The sequence below is a fragment of the Onychostruthus taczanowskii genome, unplaced genomic scaffold (genome assembly GCF_017590055.1).
Source record: "Onychostruthus taczanowskii isolate IOZ18803 unplaced genomic scaffold, ASM1759005v1 scaffold2, whole genome shotgun sequence".
In the NCBI taxonomy this organism is placed as follows: domain Eukaryota; kingdom Metazoa; phylum Chordata; class Aves; order Passeriformes; family Passeridae; genus Onychostruthus; species Onychostruthus taczanowskii.
Genome location: NW_024499239.1, coordinates 18,022,101 through 18,044,948, shown reverse-complemented (window position 1 = coordinate 18,044,948; position 22,848 = coordinate 18,022,101). Strand labels below are relative to the sequence as shown.

The window sequence follows — 22,848 nt, the reverse complement described above, 5'->3', positions numbered from 1 at the left end:
TCTACAGACAAATGTTGGCCAAACTTTTATAATTCCTTCTTTAGGTGGTGTGATTGCAAAACTCCAGAATGTAGTATCTCAGTTTATTTTCTACAGGCAATAGCCTGAAATAGCCTACTATAACTCATAAGAAATTCTTAATTACATAACATAGGCTTGTATTTCAGTTTCTAACTAGAAAGTGATTTTGGGAATGTTTACAAATTGGAGCATTAAAATTTGAGCAGCAAGAGCAGTCCAGTCTGAATGGTACTTTAAATTTGTAACCATAGTATCCTCTTATTTTTCACTTTACCACTGAATCTGCTTGCTAAATATAGATACAGCTCTGTCTTGATTTGTTTTGTCCAGCTTTATAATAGACTACCTTAAACTTACTGTTACAAATGGAATTCTAAAATACAAAACTTAAATGGAGAAGAGAGAAAAGATATAGATTAGGTATACCACAGGTAGATGCAGTGATAAACCAGCAGGTACATATTGAGGGGAGAAGTCTTTTTAAAATGAAGCTTTAATAGTATGTTTAAAATTTATCAAATAGCAAGGCAATTTCAAATTAACAAGAAAAGGATTCTGTGGGGCTAGAAATGAATGTTATAAAAAGAAAAACAAACCCAAATCAGTTCTATGGAGGGCTGTGAAGATCTTAAACAGAGCAGCCAGAGTTTTCAAGCTGTATTTAAATAAAATGTGCCATTTTTCTGGACTAGTTTTTGAATATTCCATGTCTTTCAAAAATCAAGTCTGGACTGCAGTGCAAAAAAGCAAGAAAGGAGAATTTAAAATATAATCTGTGATGATGGATTTGAGGGATGGCTACATAGGCCCTTTATGTTTTTTCTTAAAGAATAGTGGGTGAAAGGGCAACACTTGAGGCAGTGTTTATCTTGGGTTGTTCTTGCTATCAAGAGAGGCACAAGGTTCTTGATGGTTTTAAACTATAACATCAGTAAAACATTGTGTTATTCTTTTGCCAGTATCTTCTTGTTCACAAGAAATATCTTTCTTCTTCTGTCTCTTAAAAATTGAATTCAGTTCTTCTGGCTCATTAGATACTAACAGTTGCAAACTCCTTTATAAATTTTTCCCAAACTTAAATTTTTTCTTTTTTTTTAAGTCCTCAAGGATTTCCTGTGTATTGTGCTTCTAAAGTGTTCAAAAGATTAAAGCAAGCACCTTATGCTGGTCTCACTCTTCTTAATAATCACCATTTAAATGGACCTTGTCCATAGAATGTAGTTTTCTAGTAATGTCTTGGCTGGACATTTGTGGAAGTCATCAGTAATGCATCACTATGAAGTTTTCTAGTAATCTCTTAAAACCTTTTCTGCTTGTAGTGCTCTGCTATAATGGGGGGGGACATTTATTGCCTTGAGTTATTTACACAAATTGTGATCTGGACAACAGCTAGGTGCCAGTTCAGCAGGTGAAATCCTGATGTAGCTGGAGTAGCATGGGTGGAGTCATGCAAGTTCTCTCTCTGTAGTTTCTCTATAGTGATGTGATTCAGCCTCAATGTACATTCAGGCCTGTACAGCTGAATTGATCTCCCTTTTGCTTTAGTGATGCTCCTGTTCCTGTTTCTAGCTTTCATGAAACAATTTTCCTTTGTTGGGGTCCAGCATTCTGGAACCTTGGTTCCCTGTAACATCAAATACAAAGTCCTGCTTTTCACTTCAGTGCTCTCACTCTGTATTTGATCCTTAATTTGTTGGCTTTCATTCAGTAGAGAGAAGTCAAGGTTTCTCTCTGAATGACCTGTGATATGGCTGCTGTTGTCTACACACTTCACCTCTGTACCTTCCTTGGTGCTCACTTTGGGAGGGTCTCCCTTTAAGCATCCTTGGCATTACCACAGTATTCTCCCTCATTAAAATTTGCTTTGTTCAAAGGTATGTATCTGCATATTTCTTCAGTAGTTAAATTTCTGGTATGCTGAGAGCAGGCAATTTTATCATACAGTCTATACTGTCTCATTACCTTTCTCCTCTCCTTTTGTCTTGCATTTCTTCTTGGAGTCCTTTGAGACTAGGACATCTTTTATTCCTAGTACTGTAATTGTTTTTATATTGTATTCATATGAAACCAGAAATGAAGGTGTCTTGCCAGGACTGAGTCTTTTAGGAATTACCATAACACTGATTAATATAAGTTGGCACATAAACAGACATAGGCTTCTGTGGTGGAATACTGCATCACCTACAGTTTTAGCTGTGGAAATGCTGGATCTCTAAATAAACCAGCTGAAACACTGTAGATCCTTTTTTTTAATCCTAAAAATAGGTAGCTATATATCATCTTCCTATGGTTCTGTGTTGCATGACTTTTCTTAAACTTTCATTTGCTGTGTGGTTCCAGCACATCTATCTTTTTCTATTGCAGATTCTTTTCAGTGTTCTGGACAGGGATTTTAATTGGATGCAGCAAGCCTGGGTTTATTTCCTCAGTACAAGAAAGGATGCAGGTGTTAAAAATAATATCTTGGTTATTATCTTTCCTCACTTTCTCACCATAATTAATTACCTTTATTCACCTATCTTTTGCCTTAGGTTCGGTCAAAAAGGAGGGGGAGTACTTAGTTACCAAAAAAAAACTTGGTGCTGTTAGGGAGGTTTTGACATAACACTGAATTTTAACATTGGTTAGTTTTAAGACAGAAATTATCTGGCCAAGAATGATGCTTGGTGGATTACTCTCAAAATGTTAAAAGGTATTTTAATCCTATTTGCCGATTAAAGAAATGCAATAGATAGACTTTGAAAAAGCTCTGCAAAAGAAGGATCTGTTTCGTTGACATAACTGTGATAAAGCACATCTGAGTTTCTATCCAGCACATGCATTATATAGGAGTTTTCATGGCTTGCTCAGATAGTTCTGGATGCTTGAGCAGAAGACGGGGAGGTGTGAATTATGGGTTCTGACCACCCTGGTTACAGTGCAGTGGGTGCAAACAAGCTAATTTGATAATCTTCTGCTTTATTTTAGCTCTTATTTTGAGGATTTTGGTTGGAATTAAGTTGTCACAGTAGCAATAAATCCTAATAAACCAAAATAAGACTCTCCTTTCTGGAGAAGGGCTTGCTTACCACATTTAAATACAATTTTAATTTAGGAATTGGGCCAGGTGTCACACTGGAATGAAACCTTGAAAGCCTGGGATTCATCTGAGTCCTTACTCTGTAATCTTCAAGAAAATGGGGACTGGATAGGTAAATTAAAAGGTATCTGTATAACATCCAGGTTCGGGTCAGGAATTGGTGCTTTCAATTCAATGTTTCGTGTTGACCTTTTCAACACCACATTTTGTAAGTCCACTGTGCTTAATAGAAGTTATAACTCACAAATATCCAACAGCCTGGTCTGAATTAAGATGTTCTTTTATTCTTCTGTTGAATAAGAAGGATTTGGGGAACTTGTAGTGTAAATGTAATAGCAGTCCTGAAATTCAATTTGAGTTTGTGGAGGTGGAGATTTTTTTAACTGTTGCAGCCACAGTTGAGATCTTGTTTTCTCTTTGACATTAAATACTGTAGCAACTGGAGGTAGACCATAATGTTGAACTTCCACTTGAAAGCACTGTGGGCTTATGACTGACAATTTGATGTTTCAGATAATTGAATTTTTTTTATTATTTTGAATTTTTATAATTCTTCTGATGTAAAATTAGTAGAAAGTATGAATATAAGTATTTTATGGATATGCTTTGTCTACTAAAAATGATTTTTCTTTTTACTTGATTACATACTTTAGAGATTTGTTTTTAATAAGGAGAAGGAGTTGTAAAAGACATAAAAATGGCATTCCAGGGGCATTAAATGGAAAAAAATTAAATATGCATAATATATAAGGTTTAAAATTACTCATTTGAATATCACTTACCTTACAAACCGATATGTAATTGGTTTTGCACTTGCCTGTCCTTCCTGTCCATCCATCCTTTCTCATTTCTTTTTATACACCTTCACAAATTGCCTCAATTCTGTGCTCATCTCTGAGATTGTCTTTGAGTATCCCCTTCCTTGTTTGATTCTCCCAGGTATCACTGCTAAAGAAACAAAGATTGTTCTTTGTGTCTATTTTGCTGAGCCTTTTTATGGTGCTAATTGCCTCATATATCCTTTTGCTCTTAAGAATTTGGGATAACAGGCTTCAAACACTGTTATTACAGAGCAGGTCATCTACCTGAAAGTCATTTGGGAATCCTGCTGGACCAAGCTGAGGCTGAAATTAATTTTGTTAAACAGAAATTTGATCATGATTTAAAACAAGAAAAGCAGAAGCTTTGCCAGAAACTCATTACCAAGCGAAGGCAGGAAATGCTGCAAAAGGTAATTATTTTCAATGTTTTTGTTTCCATAGGGCTTATCATGAATTAGAAATTGAATTAATTGAAAAATAAAATTTAGTTCTTACAACAGAGGTCAATACTGCCAGGATTGAAAATAAATGCCAATTGATTTTAACTGTGTACCACCATATTCTGTGTTAATCATGCAGTAATTGATAGCTGTCAAACCACATGATGATGCATTTTTTTGGGTGTTAGCTCTTTTATCTAGCAACAGTCCATATTATCATAGCCCTTGTATCTAGCAATAGTCAGAGTTATCACAGACCTTCCAGGTGCTTGCAAAGCCAATCTGTTGAGGGCTGGGCAAGCCTCTGGACACTGAGAAGCAGTTTTGAGAACATGGAAAAGCAAAAGTATGAAATTTTGCATTGCTATGAAATTCATACTTAAGGAGCTAGAATTCAAGATGTTCTTTTTTCTTAACTTTGTTCCTCCTTTTGGTAAATGAATCAGCAGAAAGAGCATCAGAAGGAGCAGCTGTCACTTGGAGACCCCTTCAAAACTACTGATGAGATTTCTCACTACCTGAGACACTGGAAAAATCTTCTGAGTGATCACACCACGGAATTTGAAGAACTTACTGAAAAGCTTGACAATGAGGCCAGCGAAGAGCTGAAGGAGCTTCTATTTAGCCTAGCAGAGAAAGCTGTTGAAGAGCTTAAACGTGTTCAGTGTGGAGTGTTTGTGCAAGAGCTGGTCAAGCTCAATGTGCCAAAGCTGTTCCTGCTAGAAGCTGTGGAGGAGCACAAAAAAGAAATGGTGGTTAAACACGCACAGCTTGAAAGGGAAGAACATGACAAGAGCATGGCTGCTGAAGAGCTGCTTCAGCTCACCAGGCAGAAGCTAAGCCAGGAGCTGGAAACAGGCATCTCAGAACAAAAGAAAATAAGGAGCTGGGAACAGTCAATATTCATGCAAGTATCTCTCTGCACGCTTTTCTTAGTTACTATGACAAATAGAAGATAACTGGGAGTTTTCACACCTGTCTAGTTGTAATTCCTAATGATCAATTCTCTGTTGGGCACTTAGGAATTGATTTTTTTTTTTAAGCACTCAGCTCATGCAGTACCAGTGGGTGAACACTGCAGTGGAAGTCTTAGGAAGCAGCAGTCTTGAAGCTAAAAATGTGGAATAAAGGTTTTATACTTCCATTCATTCCATGGAAAGTGTCACACATATTTCATTGATTGTTATTCTCAGTCTGTTCTTTGAGCTCCCACACTTTGGAAATGCCAATTAGTATGTCAGACCTAATTGACCTCAAATCCAAGTTGAATATATTCCTTCTAGCCACAAGTCAAGCCTTACTCAGCAGGTTTGGTTTAAGCTTTGGCACAAGTAGTCCCGAAGTGCACAGTGCAGTATCTGCCTGTCCAGCTCATGGCTCCATGTGTCAGACTGGGCTGCTCTGGCCTGTGGACAGAGTGTCCCTGGCACCAAGCCCTGACAGGCATCATGGCACAGACAGTGCTGCAGAGAGGAGTTCTGGCCCCTGGAAGTGTTGTGACCCTGGGGACGTGGGAAAGCAGGTGGTGGCCTTGCCACAGTTGGGAGGCCTTTCACAGGGAGAGTCCATGGCTGTGGCCAGGAGTGGTTGTGCCTCTCACAGTGGGCAGCAAGGTCCCTGAGAGATCAGGGAATGTTGGTGAGCATTTTTTCTTAGCTTTCAAGTACATTTATCTCTGGTTGTTCGACTGCCTGAGTATTTGCACTACTACATTTCCTATACAATGTCTATTTAATAAGAGACATTGTTAGAGACATGGGAACATGAGAAAATAAAATTGCAGCTTTAGGGGAAGCAACTGGAACAGGCAAACCTATAATAAGCTGTGTGGCTCTGAAGGAAATGTACCAGGCATAAGAGATTGAACAAGGAGGGAGAAAAAAGAAGAAGAAGAAAAAAAAAAAGACACTGGTAAAAGTTTCTTCTTCATACCTCTTCTTTAAAGCAAAATAGATTTGTATGGGCAGTTTTATTCAGACAACGTTTTCCTGCCACATATTGTAAAACCATATAGCAGGAATATAAAAAGAAATTTTACCCATTGCATTTGCTTTGCTAAAGAAGAAAATTCAATTTTTCCCATTGTTTTGGTTCTAATTTCAAGGGCTTCATATTTTATTCAGCATTTTAAATACTTTTCTGTGAGTCATTTATATGCATTTTCTAGCTTGTCTTAACTATCTCTTGCTTACATTGCCAAGAGCAGACCTGCAGGAATTTGGAGGTGGATTGTATGACCCATCAGGACTTTACTATTTCTAACTTAGAATTCCATAATAACTCTGTTCCAACCTGCGGTGTGCCTGTCATATATGTTAGATGCTATCTTTATTTGAAGCAGGAGTAAGCTGTTTGGGTTTTTTTTAAAGTAAAATGCAGGAAAATATATACAAAAAATGCAGCAACAACTGTCCTACCAATAGCCTGGAGTAAGCTGTTTGGGTTTTTTTTAAAGTAAAATGCAGGAAAATATATACAAAAAATATACAACAACTGTCCTACCAATAGCCCCTTAAAATCAGTCACGGTCTTTTTCCAGTCCATTGTCTGGCAGTTATGGTATTTTGATGACAGATGCCAGCTCTCATGTTTATGTTCTCATCTGCTGTCTAGTTTTCAAAAAGCATTACTTTGAATGATAGCTTTTCATTTTTGTTGCTTATTAAAGAGACCGTGGGTTAGCCCAAAATATTTCTGAAGATTGTTAATGCTTACAGTCCTTTTTAAATATAGCAAAACTCTATTTGCTGTATTTTATTTCATCTCTCTCTATATATATATCTATGTATGTGGATTTATGGCATGGATTTTCTTCCATGAGTTTAAGACAAGATGACAAATGGTTAAGGATGCTATAAATGATCTGGAGTAATCTTGTCTTTGTATGTGGATTTATGGCATGGATTTTCTTCCATGAGTTTAAGACAAGATGACAAATGGTTAAGGATGCTATAAATGATCTGGAGTAGTTTGGAATAGTCTTGTCTAAAAGTAAACAACTTTTTGAAGGAAAAAACTCATGCATTAGAAGTTTTTAACTGTTCTTTGCTGATTCAGTAGAAAGAAAAAAGGATTTCTAAACTCAAATATTTTAGTGAAATGATGAGGCAGTATAGGCCTGGTATACACTAAATAAAAGTATCAGTACTAATGAAGCATGCAGCATAATACTTTTTTCAATGAAAAGTCCTCTTTAAAAACATGCTGTTCATATTTTAAATACAAACATTTTTTGTGGAATAAAAGAAATTTCCAAACAAATAAAAGTATGTTATTTTTTGTGAAATATTCTTAAGGAAATAAGATACACAAGGTAAGAAGATGAATGTAGTCTGTGGTTAATCAGAACTGAGCATGCTTTGTTTTTAAATCAACTTCAGCTTGACCCGGTGATCAGTTCCTTAGAGATCTGTGTTGAGAACCTTATTTCTGGAAAATGGGAACTTTGAGTAATTCAAATTACTCTTAAAATACATTGCGTTTTTCAGACTGCAAAGTGCCTTTTACCATTAACAGCTGGAACCATTGTTATCTTCTTGTTGTAGAGATGGCATATGCATTTATAATAGAGAAATTTTATTTTATTTTTTCTTTCTCAGTAGCTGTGGCTGCTAAGTGCTGGGAAAGAGCACAGGGAGGCTTTATGGGAAGCTTTTATCTTGATTTCAGCTGAAGTTCAGGGATTGTATTGTCTGAAGAGGTGGAAGGATTCTATGCATAGGAAGTGTACTAAAAATATTAATTTATTTTTAAAATATTCAAAAGCTGTTTTCCTTTGAAAATGAAGTTTTACAGTCCAGGAAGCTCTATATGCAGAATTTAAGGTATCCTCAAGAGCATTTTGTACATGCTGAGCAGTTCATTGCTGTGTGTGGAATCACTAACTAATGTATGAAATAGACAAAAAAAGGATGATCACTGCTGAATAAGTGTTTGTGTGCATGTCTCTTACATTTTGTGCAATATTGCCTAAATCACTAAACATCAAATTGCTCTTGTGGTTTTTTTTTAACAGGCAACTTCTAAGTTTACCTCTCTCACTGTCAGAAGAAGAGTTGCTTACAATGAGGCAAGAGTTGCACTGCTGCTTCTCCCAGGTGGACAGCAGCTTGGCTTGGCCCAAGATAAGAGCAAGAACCTTGCTTCAGGCTTTTGAAATGGAGCAGAGGGACAGCGAGGTGCTGAAAGTGGAGCAGAATTTAGCAATGACCAATGAACAGGTGGGAACAGCATGGGATCAGTGTGGGCATGTGGAAAGGGTTCCTGGGGGTGCATTGGCTGCAGATCTGGGTCTGTAGCTTCTTCATAGGTGCAGCAGCAGCGTACACTTTTCCTGTCTGCATGGACCAGTGCACTTAAAGATAACTGTTTGGGCAGCAGTTGGATAAATAGGTGTTTTTCACATACACCTGTGTATTTCTGTTGCTTTTGTGAAAGTTTTGGGAGTTTCTGGAAAAGACACTTCTATGTTGTTTTGTCTGCTTAGGAAAGTAAAATTCCTTAGTTAGATAGTCTTTCTTGGCAAGAAATTTGGCATGATTTATGTTTCCTGTTTCCAAAAGATTTAAGTGTATGCAGACAGTTTGGGGTTATTTGCCCACATCTAAATATGTAGAAGATGAGGCATACTCAAAGTTAGGAAATATTTCCAACAAGGAGTCTATCTGCCTATCAAATCTAGCACTTTATAAAGAACCCTGTGAGGGGTGTTTAATTCCTTCAGTAAAGTGTAAAAGCTGTGGAATTATAAATGGTTTTCAGTTCTTATAAAGTATGGGGGCCAAAAATGTTTCCTGTATTAGTTGTGTCTGATGCCATCTTAAAAAGGAGGACTTGCCCTTGCTCTGTTTTGGTTCAGTTGTGTTTTCTAAACATGTAAACTATGCTGGGTTAATTGTGCTAGGAATTAGCCTGGTTCAAAGCCTTAATAGTTTCTAAAGTACTGAAGGAGGGAAATGACTTTGCAAAACCTTACAGTTGAACAGATGTTATCATTTCCCCAAGAGTACATATATTTAGTTGGTATTCTTGTAAAGAAATAGAAAGGTCAAGAGTAATTTGATTACATGGAACGGTGCTTCTTAATATTATCATGGTTCATTTGTGATTCACAGACTGTGTGTTGAAAACAATGTAGATCTTAAATTAATATTCTTTGTTCATTTTTAACTGTGCTGAGGAGACAATGTATCAGTTAAAATCTTCTCTTATTATCACTGCTAAAACTTGTTTAAAATCAAATTTATATTCTACGAGTTTTCATGGAAAGGATGAATATATAATTCTACTTGAAATAAATTTTTTTTAAAAATTCTAACTTTGACTGAATGTCCAAAGTGAATGTTCTGAATGAATAGGCAGTACCTTCATTTCAGATGTACTTTCTCAGTGAAAGTCATATTTTTCAAGTTTTTCATTATTTGGTGGATGTATCAGTAATACCAAGTAATAATTTTAACATTAGCATCCTCATATACCTTTTAAAAATAAAACATTTTTGCTCATCTTGTTACAGCAGCATTCTAAAATGGGAAAAACAGGATCCAGGAATAGAAATAAGTTAGATATTCTGAAGAAATCTTTACAGGATAAAATTTTAATTTATGAAGACTCAGTGAAAGGTGAAAATTTGAATAGGGTAAGTACAATCTTTTCTGGACTGAAGTCAAAACTTAGATCTTTAGTAATTAAAGATTGACAGTATTCTATCAATGTGAATAAGAACCATCGAAAAAAGGTGTAAGGTATTGTGACATGATGCATCTCCCTACTATTGCCTGCATTTATCAATATGTTGCATTTCACACTTAATAGTTTTTGCTTTGTTTTAATTTTTGCATCTTAGTTACAGAACTGGTTTCATGTCTCACCCCTCTTTCTTCCAATGGTTCTGGGGCTTGGTGTGTGCAAGATTGCAAGGCTCCCGTAGCTCCTGTGGTTTTCTAGGAAGACTTTCAAAACATGGAAGGTGCTTCAATGCATGCTTCAGCTGAGCAGCATTTAGTTCCTGGACATCTGCTAGTGCTGCTGAAAGTCCAAAAATGGATTCTTAGATCCAAAAGCTTTTTGGGTAGGGTCTGAGTTTATTTGTACAGAGCTGATTGAAAGGAAGTCTTAATTCTGGTGGGTACCTTTTAAAAACACACAGCCCGAATATAAAGTTAATCCCTGAGAAATGAGTGGGGCCGATCTTAATATGGGATTTTGACGGCTTTTTACTTCCCTGCTAGTAGGTGTTCCAAGTGATCTTTCACACGTGTACAGTATGGTTCATATTAGTTTTGCACATCAGCAGGACATTGCAATGATAAGTTTGTTAAACACAGGTGGTGCACAGCTGCAGAAACTATGCATGACAAGCAGGTGTCATTGGTAATTAAAACTGGTTGATAAATAATAGTTTCAAAAGTGGTTACAATATCAATTTTAGTACCAATTTGGACAAAAAGCTATTTTTGTACTTCTTTTCTTTTTACTATGCTTTTCATACCTGTATCCTGAAAACTGAAAAATAATGGGTCAACATGTTAATTCAGAAATAATTTCACTTTTATGTGAGAGCAACACATTTTTTGATTTGGTTGCAGGTGATAAAAGCAAATGTTTATCTAGTCTAGCACCTGGTCTTTGAAAGTGAGAGCAGGTGCTTGGGCAAGACTGCAACAAGAAGGCAAATGTGTTCTAGCACTGTTCATGAGTTTAATAACTGTGGTCTGAGAATGTTCTAATCCTTTAATAGAGGCATTGTAATTTTGACTTCAATACCTAATGCCCTGGTCTTCAAAATTTAGGTGGTTTTGGTACTCTTCCTTGAAGATTACTCTTCCCATCAGATTATGGGCTAAACTTTAGAGGCAAAAAAGTACTGAATGCTTGTTTGGTGAGTGTAAGGCAGTAAATACTGTCTTACATTTTTATTAGAATCTTGTTTTAAAATTGGAAATTTAGCTTCTCTAAACCTCTTTGTTCCAGTTTTAGATGCACCATCTGGCACAGCTGTTGTCATTCTAATTGTATAGCTGGTTTCAGAGCTGGCAAGAGTCAGAAAGAAACTCATGTGGCTAGGGGTAGATAGTAATACCATTTGAGGGATGCAGCATTTTGTTTATTTAAGAGGAGTTCATTTGCTGTATAATGTTGAAGGTGTTTCACCACCCTCATTGTAAAATACTGTGAAATATTTATTCCTATTTTAAAATATTTTATATTAATTTAATATTGATTTAAAGTATGCATTAATAAATATGTTTAAAAGATTAAATATTTCTAACTGTTCTGAAACACCAAGTAGTGGAGTTGGAGCTCTCAGGGCTGCATGTGCTTTCTCTGTTTGTATCTTTTCTCTCTTACAATCCAATTCTTTGGGCCCACATGAATAGTATAGGGAGAGAGAATAAAAACAAAGTGTTAATTGTTTTCTGTAGTCTTTTGAAGATTCAGCTACCTAAATGTTAGATATGCAATGTAGCCATTGGTGTCTAACCTAGACATCCACCTTACATGTCAGTGGAAATCCATATTTTAGGATATGAAACCTACTGAGAAGTATCTTTTCCTTTTCTTTGAGTGGGAAGGGAGCTTAGAGTGACAAGCTCAGATGGAAGCACCTAGAGCAGGTAATTGCAGCTGGCTGCTGTAGACATTGTCCCCCAGAAGAACAGTCACAGTGCAGTGTCCTTGGCTGTCAGTGTCAGTGGCACAGCCTGGAGAGCTCATCAGTCACGTGCATTGGATCCTGTGCCTGCACATGCTGCACTTGCCTTTCACCCTTGAATCGTTCCTGTGGATGTTCCATCAAATGTGTGGCAGCTACACAGTAATTCAGTTAAATCACATTGATTTTATGCTGTTTGATGTTGATCCAATCCAGTTCTAATCTTATTTGAAATCCATTGCCAATAGACTTTTGATTTACAGTTTAACTCTGTGTTATATAAGAAGATTTTTTGTTATTTGCTCAAAGAATAGTATGTTGAATATCATCAGTCAGCACTAACTGACACTTGCCGATTTGAAACTAAATGCAGCCTTTCTGTAAGTTCCATGCTTTTTCTAAGCAAAAGGGCATATTTTATCTGTCCATTTAACCATAGCTAACCATAGATTTATTTGTGTTTCTAGTTTTTAATTTTATTGTAATAAGAATTATATAGACCCTCTGTTTTGGGTTAGCATTTAATATTGAACTTTTAACTACCTGAAAAGAAAGCCTGATTGCTTTAAAGTGTTTGACTGTACTGTGGTTTGGGTTTTGGTTTTTTTTTTGGATTAGAGTAAAACCTTGGAATTGAAGGTTAAAAGCACTTATTGAAATAGTGTATTACATTATAAGATAACAGCACTGACTTCTTTGCTGTCATAATCCTACTTGTTAATTACAGAGTACTAAAATCATAAGTATGCATGTAAAGAGTTGTTGTTAATCTATCTTTTGTGTTTTGGTTTTTGTTGGTTTTTTTTTTAGATTAAGTATGAGTTACAGCTTGAAAAAGAGCGTCACCTGCGCAATCTGGAAAAGAAACTTGGAGAGTATAGTGCTTCTTTAGCCTTTCAAAAGACTGTTAAAAAATCCAAAATGCTGGAGCTGTATACTGCCATCATAAATGTGCAGGCTTTGCTCTTTGAACAACTGAACACATCAAAAACCCTGTCAAAACTGGAATGTATCCAGATTTTAGAAGCACATAATCCTGTAAGTAATATAGTTATTAAAAGAAAAAATTCTGTTAGGAAACAGCCACTGTTAGAGTATCTTTGCTTTAGCTGCTGGTTTGCAGCTTCTGGTGGCCCAGACTTTCTGTGAGTATGTGCACTTCAGTGCATTCAGTAAAAGACATAAAGAGAAGGAGAGCCAAGGAAGATTGTGTATTAGTATTTTTAATTTTTGTTACAGCTGCATGCAGGCCGAAAGAGTAGTATTTTGGTGGCTACTTAATATTTTATTGATTAAAAGAAAGACAGTTGAGAAGTGATTTGGACTCCTGACAGAAGAGTAAATTGTTGTGTCTGTCTTACAGAATTACTCACATTATAATGCTGTCCATATGCAAGATCCATAACCACATGATATGCTTCAGTTGCCAAGTTTTTAGAGATTATCTATACAGCCATACAACCTCCTACCTATCTCACTCCAGTCACACTCATGCAGTTTATATAGCAGAAAATCTGGAAAAACCTCTTCCCTTCACCATATTTATTACATATTTGATATGTGCCAATTTTCTAATCCTTTTTAATACTTCAGTGCTCCGTTTTCACAAGGACCTTTTTTTTCTGCATCTGCTATTTGAAACCATCCAAGTGAGGCTTGGGGAGAGCACTGGAGTAGAACAAACAAAATGGGTTTTTGAGAAAAACCTCTTTGCTAGAGGGCATCATTAGACAGCTACTGCTGTGAAAATTCCTTGTTAAATTTTAATGTGGTCATCTCTACAGAATTTCTCATAGAGTGGCAGTTAGAATGCTTATATGCCTCCAGTTTTCTTGAATTTGTGTTAGAGATGTAGGAAATTGTGAAAGTTGAATGTAGGAAGAGTATGTTTGCTTTTTATGCCATAAGTGTGGGTGGTCTTTTCAGAGAAGTTGCTTTTACCTTCTCTTTCTTGAACAGGTGAAGAAAAAGGAGTGAAGAAGGGCAGAAGTGAGACCTAGAATAGCTTAACACTGGGTTAAATGCAGCTGATGAGGCAGAGGAATATTCAGCATTTTCTCCAAGGTACAGGTTAGGAAGTGGGGCTTTGAGATAGTAAGCAATGGAAAAGTTGAGGTGAGATGGCAGTGATGGGAATATGAAGCTTTCCTTCTGGTGTCCAGTTTGACTTTTTGACAAAAGTGAGATTTTTAGCAAGGGAGATCCAGTCCCCTGAAGACTTTGGATTTTAACCTTTTGATTTTCTGAGCATTTTATTTTAACCCTAACTTTATCAGACTAATTATGAATTATTGCCTTTTAACTTAAATCCCTTTGATATTAGCTGTTAATTTGAAATAACTAAAATTAGTTAGTCTGAGTTTCTCAAGCTCTAGTAGATTTATGCAGCTTAGAAATGGTTCCTCAGTTTTGATCTCAGCCATGATGGCAGTCTAGTTGCTGGATGTCCTCTACAGTGGAAGGTTTTAGAGAGCATTCACTTTTAACACAATGAAAATTGAGCCATAGCTTTCCTCATTGTTCTGATATTCATAACGTGCCAGTCATGCTTACTGAAGCTGTGCAATGAATTGGAAAGTGTAATGACTGCAAGTGGCTGGGTAGAATAAGAAATGAATAAGGTAATATCAGAAAATCTGATGCCATCATCTTTTTTCTTCACTCCAAATGAAATTCATTCTTTCAAGTTATAATTTAACTTCTTATCATCGTGCATTTTCAACCTCTAGGAGATTGAAGAAATTGAAAAGAAGCTGGAATATGAGATGTTGCATAAGGAGTCAGTGCAGCAGCATCTAACGAGTAGGCAGAGGTGGATTCTGGATGGTTTGGGATTCACAAATGAACCTGTGGACACGAGTGCAGAAAGACATGTGACAGTTTTGTTAAGACAGGCCATGAATAAATGTAGGCAATTTATAAACCTGTACCAACAAAGGTAAGTTCTTTGGTCTCAGGTTTTACTATGTTACTGCAGTTCTTATGGATCATGAGATACTCTGGAGAAGCAGCAGGAGGAAACTACTGCTGCACTGGGGAGGGACCATGCATCTGTATTTGATCTCTGCCTTCTTGTGCTGTGGCCCAGAGCATAACTGAGGAGTTGGGAATATTGAAATTAGAAACATGAAATAATAATAACTTAGTAGCATTTAAATGGTGCTTGTGTGTTGCATGGCAGTCACCATTTTTTTTACAGGGATAGCAGAAAAATAATGATACTCCTCAGCATTAAGGAGGAAAATAATTTTATTCCTATTACTTTGTCTCCTAGGAAGATAGGGAGGGAGTTCAGAGCAACATGATCTGCTAGGGTCAGAGGAAATAGCTGAGACAATTTAAATTGAATTTCCATCTCCATTGCCGTAGTGTAGACTGAATTCCCTGGCACACAATTATTTTTGATGAGATGTATAAACTCCTCTTCAATTTCAATTTTCCCTGGCCAGTTTTTAAGTAAAGATACCAGCGACAAATAAAATGCCTCATGGGAGGTATGTAGAACTATCTGTCTTGTCATAATGGCTGCCTAGCAAAAATGGGTGATAATTTGCAAAATTGCAGCCTATTGTATTGCTTTTATTAGAGTTACAGGAGATAGAAATGACATTTCCATGTGTATTGCCCAGTATTAAAAGCCTAGCACATTTCAGGCTTCATGTAATGTCCTCAAAGTGTGCTTTCCATTAGAAAGTGGTTTTCCATAAACCACTGATATATTAAAAATGGCTGTGATAGTGATAAGTCTGTTTTAATTCTGAAAAAGCTGGAGCTCTGCTTAGTTTAGGTTAACAACTTTCCTGTTGCAGAGGTAAAGAGTCAGTAGAGGATCAGATAAATCTCTGCATGAGTATCCACAAGCTAGTAACCTATCAGGGAAGTCTTCAAAGAAACTGCAACTGGGCTTTACTTGAAAACTTACTGAAAGAAACAGGTTTTGTACTTTTGTGCATTGCAGGATTTGTACATGATGTCATCATGTTTTGGTCTAGAAAAGAAAAATAATCACCAGCAACGAGGAAGTTAACTATTTAATATCATATTTCAGCTACAAAAAGATCCACAACTTGCCTTAAAGTGTGGTGATAAAATTTAAAAAGGAGGGAAGAGGATGGGGACAGGTAGAATCACATTGCTTTGGAGAGATTTCAGGTTTGAATTGTGTGTAAGAGCATAGCCTTAGATTCTGCTCTGATGTTGGCTCGGAAGTTCAGGGAAGCAGGGAAGAGAATTCGGCATGTTTTAGAAGTTAGGCTGCTCGCAGCAGATTTGCTGACAGACAGATATGCTTCCCGAATGGGTGACCTTCCAATTTTGTTTCCTATAATACAGTCATTGCACCTGGGAAGATTTCAATGTTAATTCTGTCTTTCACTTCAGCTTGAGAGATGAGCAATGGAATTGCGTGGTGCTTGAAGATCTCCTGGAAAATATAGAAACTAATGCATTTTTGGCAATTTATAGTCAGGTAAGCATGAAATTGATCAAAGCTTCCAAGTTTAAATTACAGCTGTATCTGGATATCAGCTTTTCTTCTTTTTCGGGAACCATTAGATGTATTTAGAGTTACTCTCTGCTAGTAGTTGCTACCTGTTTTCAGCCTATACTCTCAGTCACATCAGGTGATTCTGAGCTACTTTCAGCCTTTTGAATTTTTACTGTTTTACTGAATTCACTGAGTTATACTTCTGTTTATTCATCTACAAATCCTTTCAGGGTTTGTCCTGTTGCATTTCATTCTGTGGAGAGCTGAAGTGCCTGATTTTCTGGTTAACAGACAGATTTACAGTTGAATCTTCATGTAATGAAAAAAGGGTCTTGTTTAGATTTTGATGAGCATTAAGAATGATTTGCATTAATTATGTTTCAAAATTAAATGATAGCAGGACTACTAGTTAAATTTTCTAGTATCATTACTCATACTTGTTTTCAAAAGTGCTTTAAAGATCCTGAGAACATTTAGCCAAAGAGAGCAGAATAGGTCTCAGAGATCTGTCATGTTTATTCTCACTTAATGTTGCATTTTGTAAGTTTAGAGAAGAATAGTGTTTAAAGACCAGAAGTACAAGAGAGTACTATAGAAATTAGACTTAGGTGTCTGTATTAAGATTTACGGCCTTATTAGCATTCCTCTCCAGAGAAGAATCAAATAATTTCTTTTACTAAGAAATTATTAGCCTGAGCAAACATCTTTTTGGTGTTCAACTTTGGTGCCTAGTCATGCTGAGAATATTTTAAGAACTGTACGAATTTACTGATCTCTCCTCAGTCTTAGGATATTGTCTTGTTAAGTCTGGGTGATCTCAGTGGTTTCCCTGTAAAGTCTATGCCAGCACTGAAGAGGCCAGAAAACTTTGGAAAGAATTTTCTTACCTTTTGGAGAGGATTCTCTGCTTGAAGGACAATTATGGGGAAAGGAGGTTGATTGATTTCTTTGTTTTGTATGGATGTCTAAATTTGGCTTAAGACTGCCTTGCTAGTGGTGCTTTGTTTCTTTCAAAGAGGATTCAGATAATCCAGGGATCTCCTAGATGAATTCACTCCTCTGAAAAGTTGTCATACAGAAAAGTAGGCAAACATTTGCTGTGACTTTTTGAAACTACTGTGGACAGAGAACCTGGCTGTCTTCCTGCATGGTGGGACCTTGTGGGTTTCTGTGTGACATGGGCTTTGTAGTCATCTCCTCCATCAACACTTACAGGAGGGTCTGCAGAGTGGTGATAACTCGGCTGTCATGAGTCATTGTGTTTGGCATGTCTTACCTAACTTCAGCTACCTGAGTTACATGTATCGCTTGAATAGACAACAGCAGCTTTTTTTTCTGGCATTCTTTGAGACATTTAACTTGCTTTCATTTGCTTTACTCTTTTTTTTTCCACTTAGTCCTCAATATATTGTAGACTTTTCATGTTTGATACACACAAGAGATCTGCAGAAACACCCTGGGGACGCTGTATTTATGAAAACAGAGCAGAAAATAGCAATGGATTTTGGTGTTTGGAGTGGGGCAGGAAATGGGACTGGCTGAGTGTCTATGGAACAAATAAATTTCAACTCAGTCAATTTGAACATTATATGAATGTGCTTTTTACTACTGACCTTTGGGCAAAAAATGGGCAAGACGTTTGGAAATAAAAAAATGCTACCAAAAGAAAAGCAGGTGTTTTCCTTCACGTCTTAATAAGCTGTTCTCTGAGCTTATCACAGAATTTGTTGTTAAGAGAAGCTGAACAATGAAGTGACCAACCATGACAACTTGTAAAGTTTTTCAAGGCTATTCTTCCCTCTGTAATTTTACAGACCAAGGAGTGCCATATTGCTTCCTTGCTATCTGGAAATTATTTCCTTATAGTAGTAGAATCCATAAATTAGTTAAGCCTTACATGTTAGAATGTAATTGTCATGTGGTTTTTCAAACCAAAGGGCATCAAGTACATGCCCTAAGCAAAAATGCCAAGATCAACTGGTTATATAGCATTTACATTGCCAAAATCCCAAATGAAATGGACCACCATGATATACATGGGCCGCTGTGGGTAGGAACAGTGAACATGAAAGTCTGACAAGTTGATGCCAAAACTGTCACTACTGAAATAATCTTCAGTAGTATTTTTGTTTCCATAATGACTGTTTATTTAATAACAGTAACTAAGATTGGTTAACATTTGTTTTCAATGCTGAATTTGTCTGTCTTCTACTCATGTGATCCTCTAGGAGCTCCGTCTGGCAGGTTATTTAGCTAAACTGACGAGGGTGCCAATGGGGGTGCTGCACAGGGCCCTGAACTTGCTGCTGCCCTCCAGCTCACAAAGTGAGGTCCTTTCTGTCCTTGATTCCATCAGTAAATATTCGGATGGTGCTGTTGAAAGTGACAGTAATGCAGATGAGTCTGGCAGCTGTAAGAAAAGGTAGGTGTGATGTTTTCTGGTAGACCACTGCAAGACAAGACTGTTGTTTTATGTGTATATCTGTTTGCTGGACAATGAGATTGACAGCTATAGAAAAAAATCACAGGTGCATAAATTTCTTTTGGACTATTTTTCTGGGGTAAAAATACTTTAAAACTGCTTCCTTGTTTTGTGAAACATTTTAACTATGATAAATTTATTGATAAAAAAATCATTTTATAAGTTCATTAATTGTCCTTGTTTTGTGAAACATTTTAACTATGATAAATTTATTGATAAAAAGTTAAAATCATTTTATAAGTTCATTAATTAAACAGTTATTTCATAGATTTATAAATCCTGTTCTGATAATTTTCCTTCTCTTCCCTGAATTGGAGTTTGTTAAAATATTTTCCTTCCACTTTTTTTTAATAATGCTCATGACACACCAGGTTTTAGGTGTTTGTAGCTCTTAAAGATGTAAAGGAGATCCTCCTTCCTAATAGTGCAAGTTGCAATGTTGCAGATGTCTGTCCCTTTGTAGTTAATTACTGAAGTTCCAAGTGGGCACTGAGTTTCCCTTTTCTCACAGAGACTGGTAACTCCCAGGGCCTTTGTCACTCCCCTTTATCCCCATTAACATGAGCTGAAATCTGTGCAGTACCACCAAGGGATGCTCCAGGACCTGGGCAGGGGACAAGAGCAGATGTTGTGGCACTGAGCCCAGTCCTTGGCAGATGTGGGTTCTCAAGGAACAGATAAGAGTCCTTGGTACCGTGCCCTGAGGTGTGATCTTAACTGATTTTAAATTATTTGTGGCAGGGCAGCAAAAGTGCTTGAACACTCTTACTGACTGCGTTTGTGCTGTTGCTGTCATGGGTTTGGTAGCTAAAGACAGAGAGGGAATAAAAATGTGTATATTTGGAGATTTGCTGCTGGAAATTTTTCTTTCCTGCTCCTTCAGGAAGAGCCAGGAGATGTGGCAAACACTGGAGAACAAAATAAGGCAAGATCTGATAAACAGAAATTTAGAAAAGATCCCATCTCTAAACAAGAGAAAAGACAGGTAAGGAGAAAACCAGAACAAACATACCTGGGGTTTTTTTTGTTTATTTAATGTCCCAAGATTCTTCTTACAGCTCTTAGAAATCAGAAAATTAGTTATAAGTATGCATTTTCTAACACTGTTCTGTCTAGTGCTTATGTTTCCTACAACATATTTACACATAATAAGCAATATAGTAAATACCTAAAAAGATTTTTGTGTACATATCCACAAAATTCTCACATTTTTCACATACATTGCTCATCTTCCATATATTTATTTATTGTGAGGTTGCCTTTCCTTTTGCAATCTTGTATCTCAGAAAATGATACGTGAATTATTTGGATTAGAATGAAAACTACAATTCTCTTTGTTGAAATATGATTTTCTTTAGCTTCAAAAGTCACCACTTCTGTGGCAAGGTATGGTGTAGGAAGCTGTGCATTTTTTGCCTGAGTTTTCACTTTTCAACTCAATTTTTCTCATTAATATAGTTTGATAAAGAAGAAGAGACTTGCTGTCTTGGAAAAAGCAGCATTCATTCATCTGGGATGTTCACCTGCATACCCTCCTGTGGGACAGCCTGATCCACCAGTTTCTCTGAACTCTGCAACTGCTGAAGCCATAGAGCTGTCAGACACAGGGGAGAAGATATTTTTGTTCCGTGAGCCAAGTGATCCAAAACTTGCTTTGCATACTTTTCCAAGGAAAAAGAAAAAGAACTTTCTTAATTCTAAAAAGGCTGCTCATGCAAACATGGACTCATAAGAGCAACTTCCATTTAGAGTATCAGTTAAGGAAGAGGAAGTTACTTAAAATTCAGTAAAATGATGAGGAAGAATGAAGTGTACAGTTCAAATTACATGTATGTTGTTTTAATCTGATTTGTCTGATATTGGAAACAGATGTAATTTTAGAATGGCACAGTTAGTGATGTGCATCTTGAATTTTTTAATTCTTGTCAGTGCTTTGTTGCACTAGGTAAATATGGGTGTTCTATGATGCACATTCTGGCAGGCAGGACTCTGTGTTCCTTCACTACATTTTGGTAATGTTTGCACTGATTTTACCATAGTTGTATTTTCATAATTTATACAGAAAGGTTATTTATTGCATATAGTAGGTACTGATTTACTATTTTTGTATTTATATTTTTGTGGTAAGCTGCGGTATAGCAGATGACATAGAGAGAAGTAGTAGATGAACCACATGTCCTCTGTTCTCTGATTTTATGTTATTCTAGTTAATTTACTGTTTAACACTGTGTTCCTAATAGAATTTGCAGTCTGTGTTCTTCAATGACAGCTGGTAGTCCAGCTCTTTAGCATGTATTTGTGTAATGAGCCTTACATCCTGGAGTAACTTCAGCATTTGGCTGTTTCTAAACTTACTTCAGTTGAGCTGTGAGTGTTGCTACAGTTCCAAACTTTTGCATATTTACAACCTGTTGCACTCTTTTTACTTGGTGAAGCGGTGTCATCACATTTGCTTAGTAGAAAAGTGAAAAATGTAAATGGACATGTAATGCCTTCAGAAGCTCTTCTGATTGCAGTGCTGCCAATTTTCGCAATTTTAGATATTTTTGAAGTTCTTATTCCTGAATTTCTCTAAATTGATGAGAATGTAATTTTATACTTCAGAAAGAGTTAATTTTTAAACCTGTCTAGTTGACTCAAAGAGTCCTATAAATATGAATCCAAAGAAGAGGAACAGGAAAAGCTAATTAAAATAACCACATGTATTTGTTGATATCTTATATTATTCAAGCCTGTTTTGAGGGGGTTGTAATTGTATTTGAATGCTGTGCTCTGAGGCCACTGTGATCATATGTTTTGTATTTTTTCATGTACAGATCTTCATGTACAGACCTTTTTGTTAATAGGGTGCCATATTATTTAAAAATGAAAATGTTACAATGTATGTGTATCTGCAGTTGGCATTTTTTCCCCTTCTTCTCTGACAAGTTTAAATATTCATTCCACAGAAGACAATTAGTGTTTCCTATGACTAATAGCATTAGAAAATGGATGTAGTAATTAGACTGACAGTCCTAATTATTATATGATTGCATTCTTCAGGCTTTTCATGGAAGTATTTGCTGTCACGGGAAGATGAGTCTGTCAGGGTTGTGGGAGTTCAGAGCTGCTGTTTTAACCATGTCTGGTATTTCATCCCCGAGGCACAAGTGGGTAAAGAGCAGGGTCTGTCCTGCCTTGGAAATGGGCCAGAGCTGCACAGGAGGAGCCTCAGGTGTTTCAGACAGAGGCAAGAAAGCAGCTGGGAAAACTTGCACAGCTCATGGCTGCAAGGAGCACTTGAAAGCTGAAGTGCCTTCTTGAATGTCAGTCCCTTCCAGGATGCCTTTGCAAGCCCAGGCTCTTCACTGTTACAATACAAGAGGGAAGTGACATGAACTCATCTGAATATTGATTACAACATCAATTTATTATCCTTAATAGATAATCTCTGTGTCTAGCAATAGAAAGCTAATTTGTAACTCTCTCACACCTCATCACAAATTTGAAGCAGTTCAGTGACTGTAACTTTCAAGCAGGGAAAGTCACTCTCTGCTATGAGTCACTCTCATATCATGCAGTACATATTCAAAGAAGCATCCAGATCTTAACATCTCTTGTGTCTTGTGAAAGAAGCACTAACTAGGAAATAGCCCACTTCAGTGGAGAGTTAACTTACATTCAGCTTTGAGTCACTCAAGAGGACAGAGGGCCAGCTGTCGATTGTGCAGTTTTGTGTGGGTGCCAGAGGTATTGCAATCCTTATTTCACAGCTGAAATCTCCCAAAGAAGGTGTGTTCTGGACAAGCCATTCAAATTCATCCCATTTGGTTTCACAGTCATCAATACAAGAAGTAATAGAAGGCCGACTTCTTCAGTATTTGAA

The 22,848-nt window shown here is 36.7% G+C and overlaps 1 protein-coding gene across 1 annotated transcript in view; it reads left to right on the top strand.

The window, feature by feature from the left end:
* EVC2 (EvC ciliary complex subunit 2) overlaps positions 1-21,996 on the top strand; it is a 61,495-nt gene extending 39,499 nt beyond the window's left edge. Inside the window, exons 13-22 of the mRNA XM_041403045.1 lie at positions 4,172-4,331; positions 4,808-5,268; positions 8,377-8,581; positions 9,877-9,999; positions 12,826-13,053; positions 14,745-14,953; positions 16,396-16,483; positions 18,730-18,923; positions 19,867-19,968; positions 20,442-21,996. Of these exons, the coding sequence (XP_041258979.1) occupies positions 4,172-4,331; positions 4,808-5,268; positions 8,377-8,581; positions 9,877-9,999; positions 12,826-13,053; positions 14,745-14,953; positions 16,396-16,483; positions 18,730-18,923; positions 19,867-19,968; positions 20,442-20,715 (2,044 nt within the window). The 3' untranslated portion in view covers positions 20,716-21,996. The remainder of the gene's footprint in view (positions 1-4,171; positions 4,332-4,807; positions 5,269-8,376; positions 8,582-9,876; positions 10,000-12,825; positions 13,054-14,744; positions 14,954-16,395; positions 16,484-18,729; positions 18,924-19,866; positions 19,969-20,441) is intronic.
* The last annotated feature ends 852 nt before the right edge of the window (positions 21,997-22,848 follow it).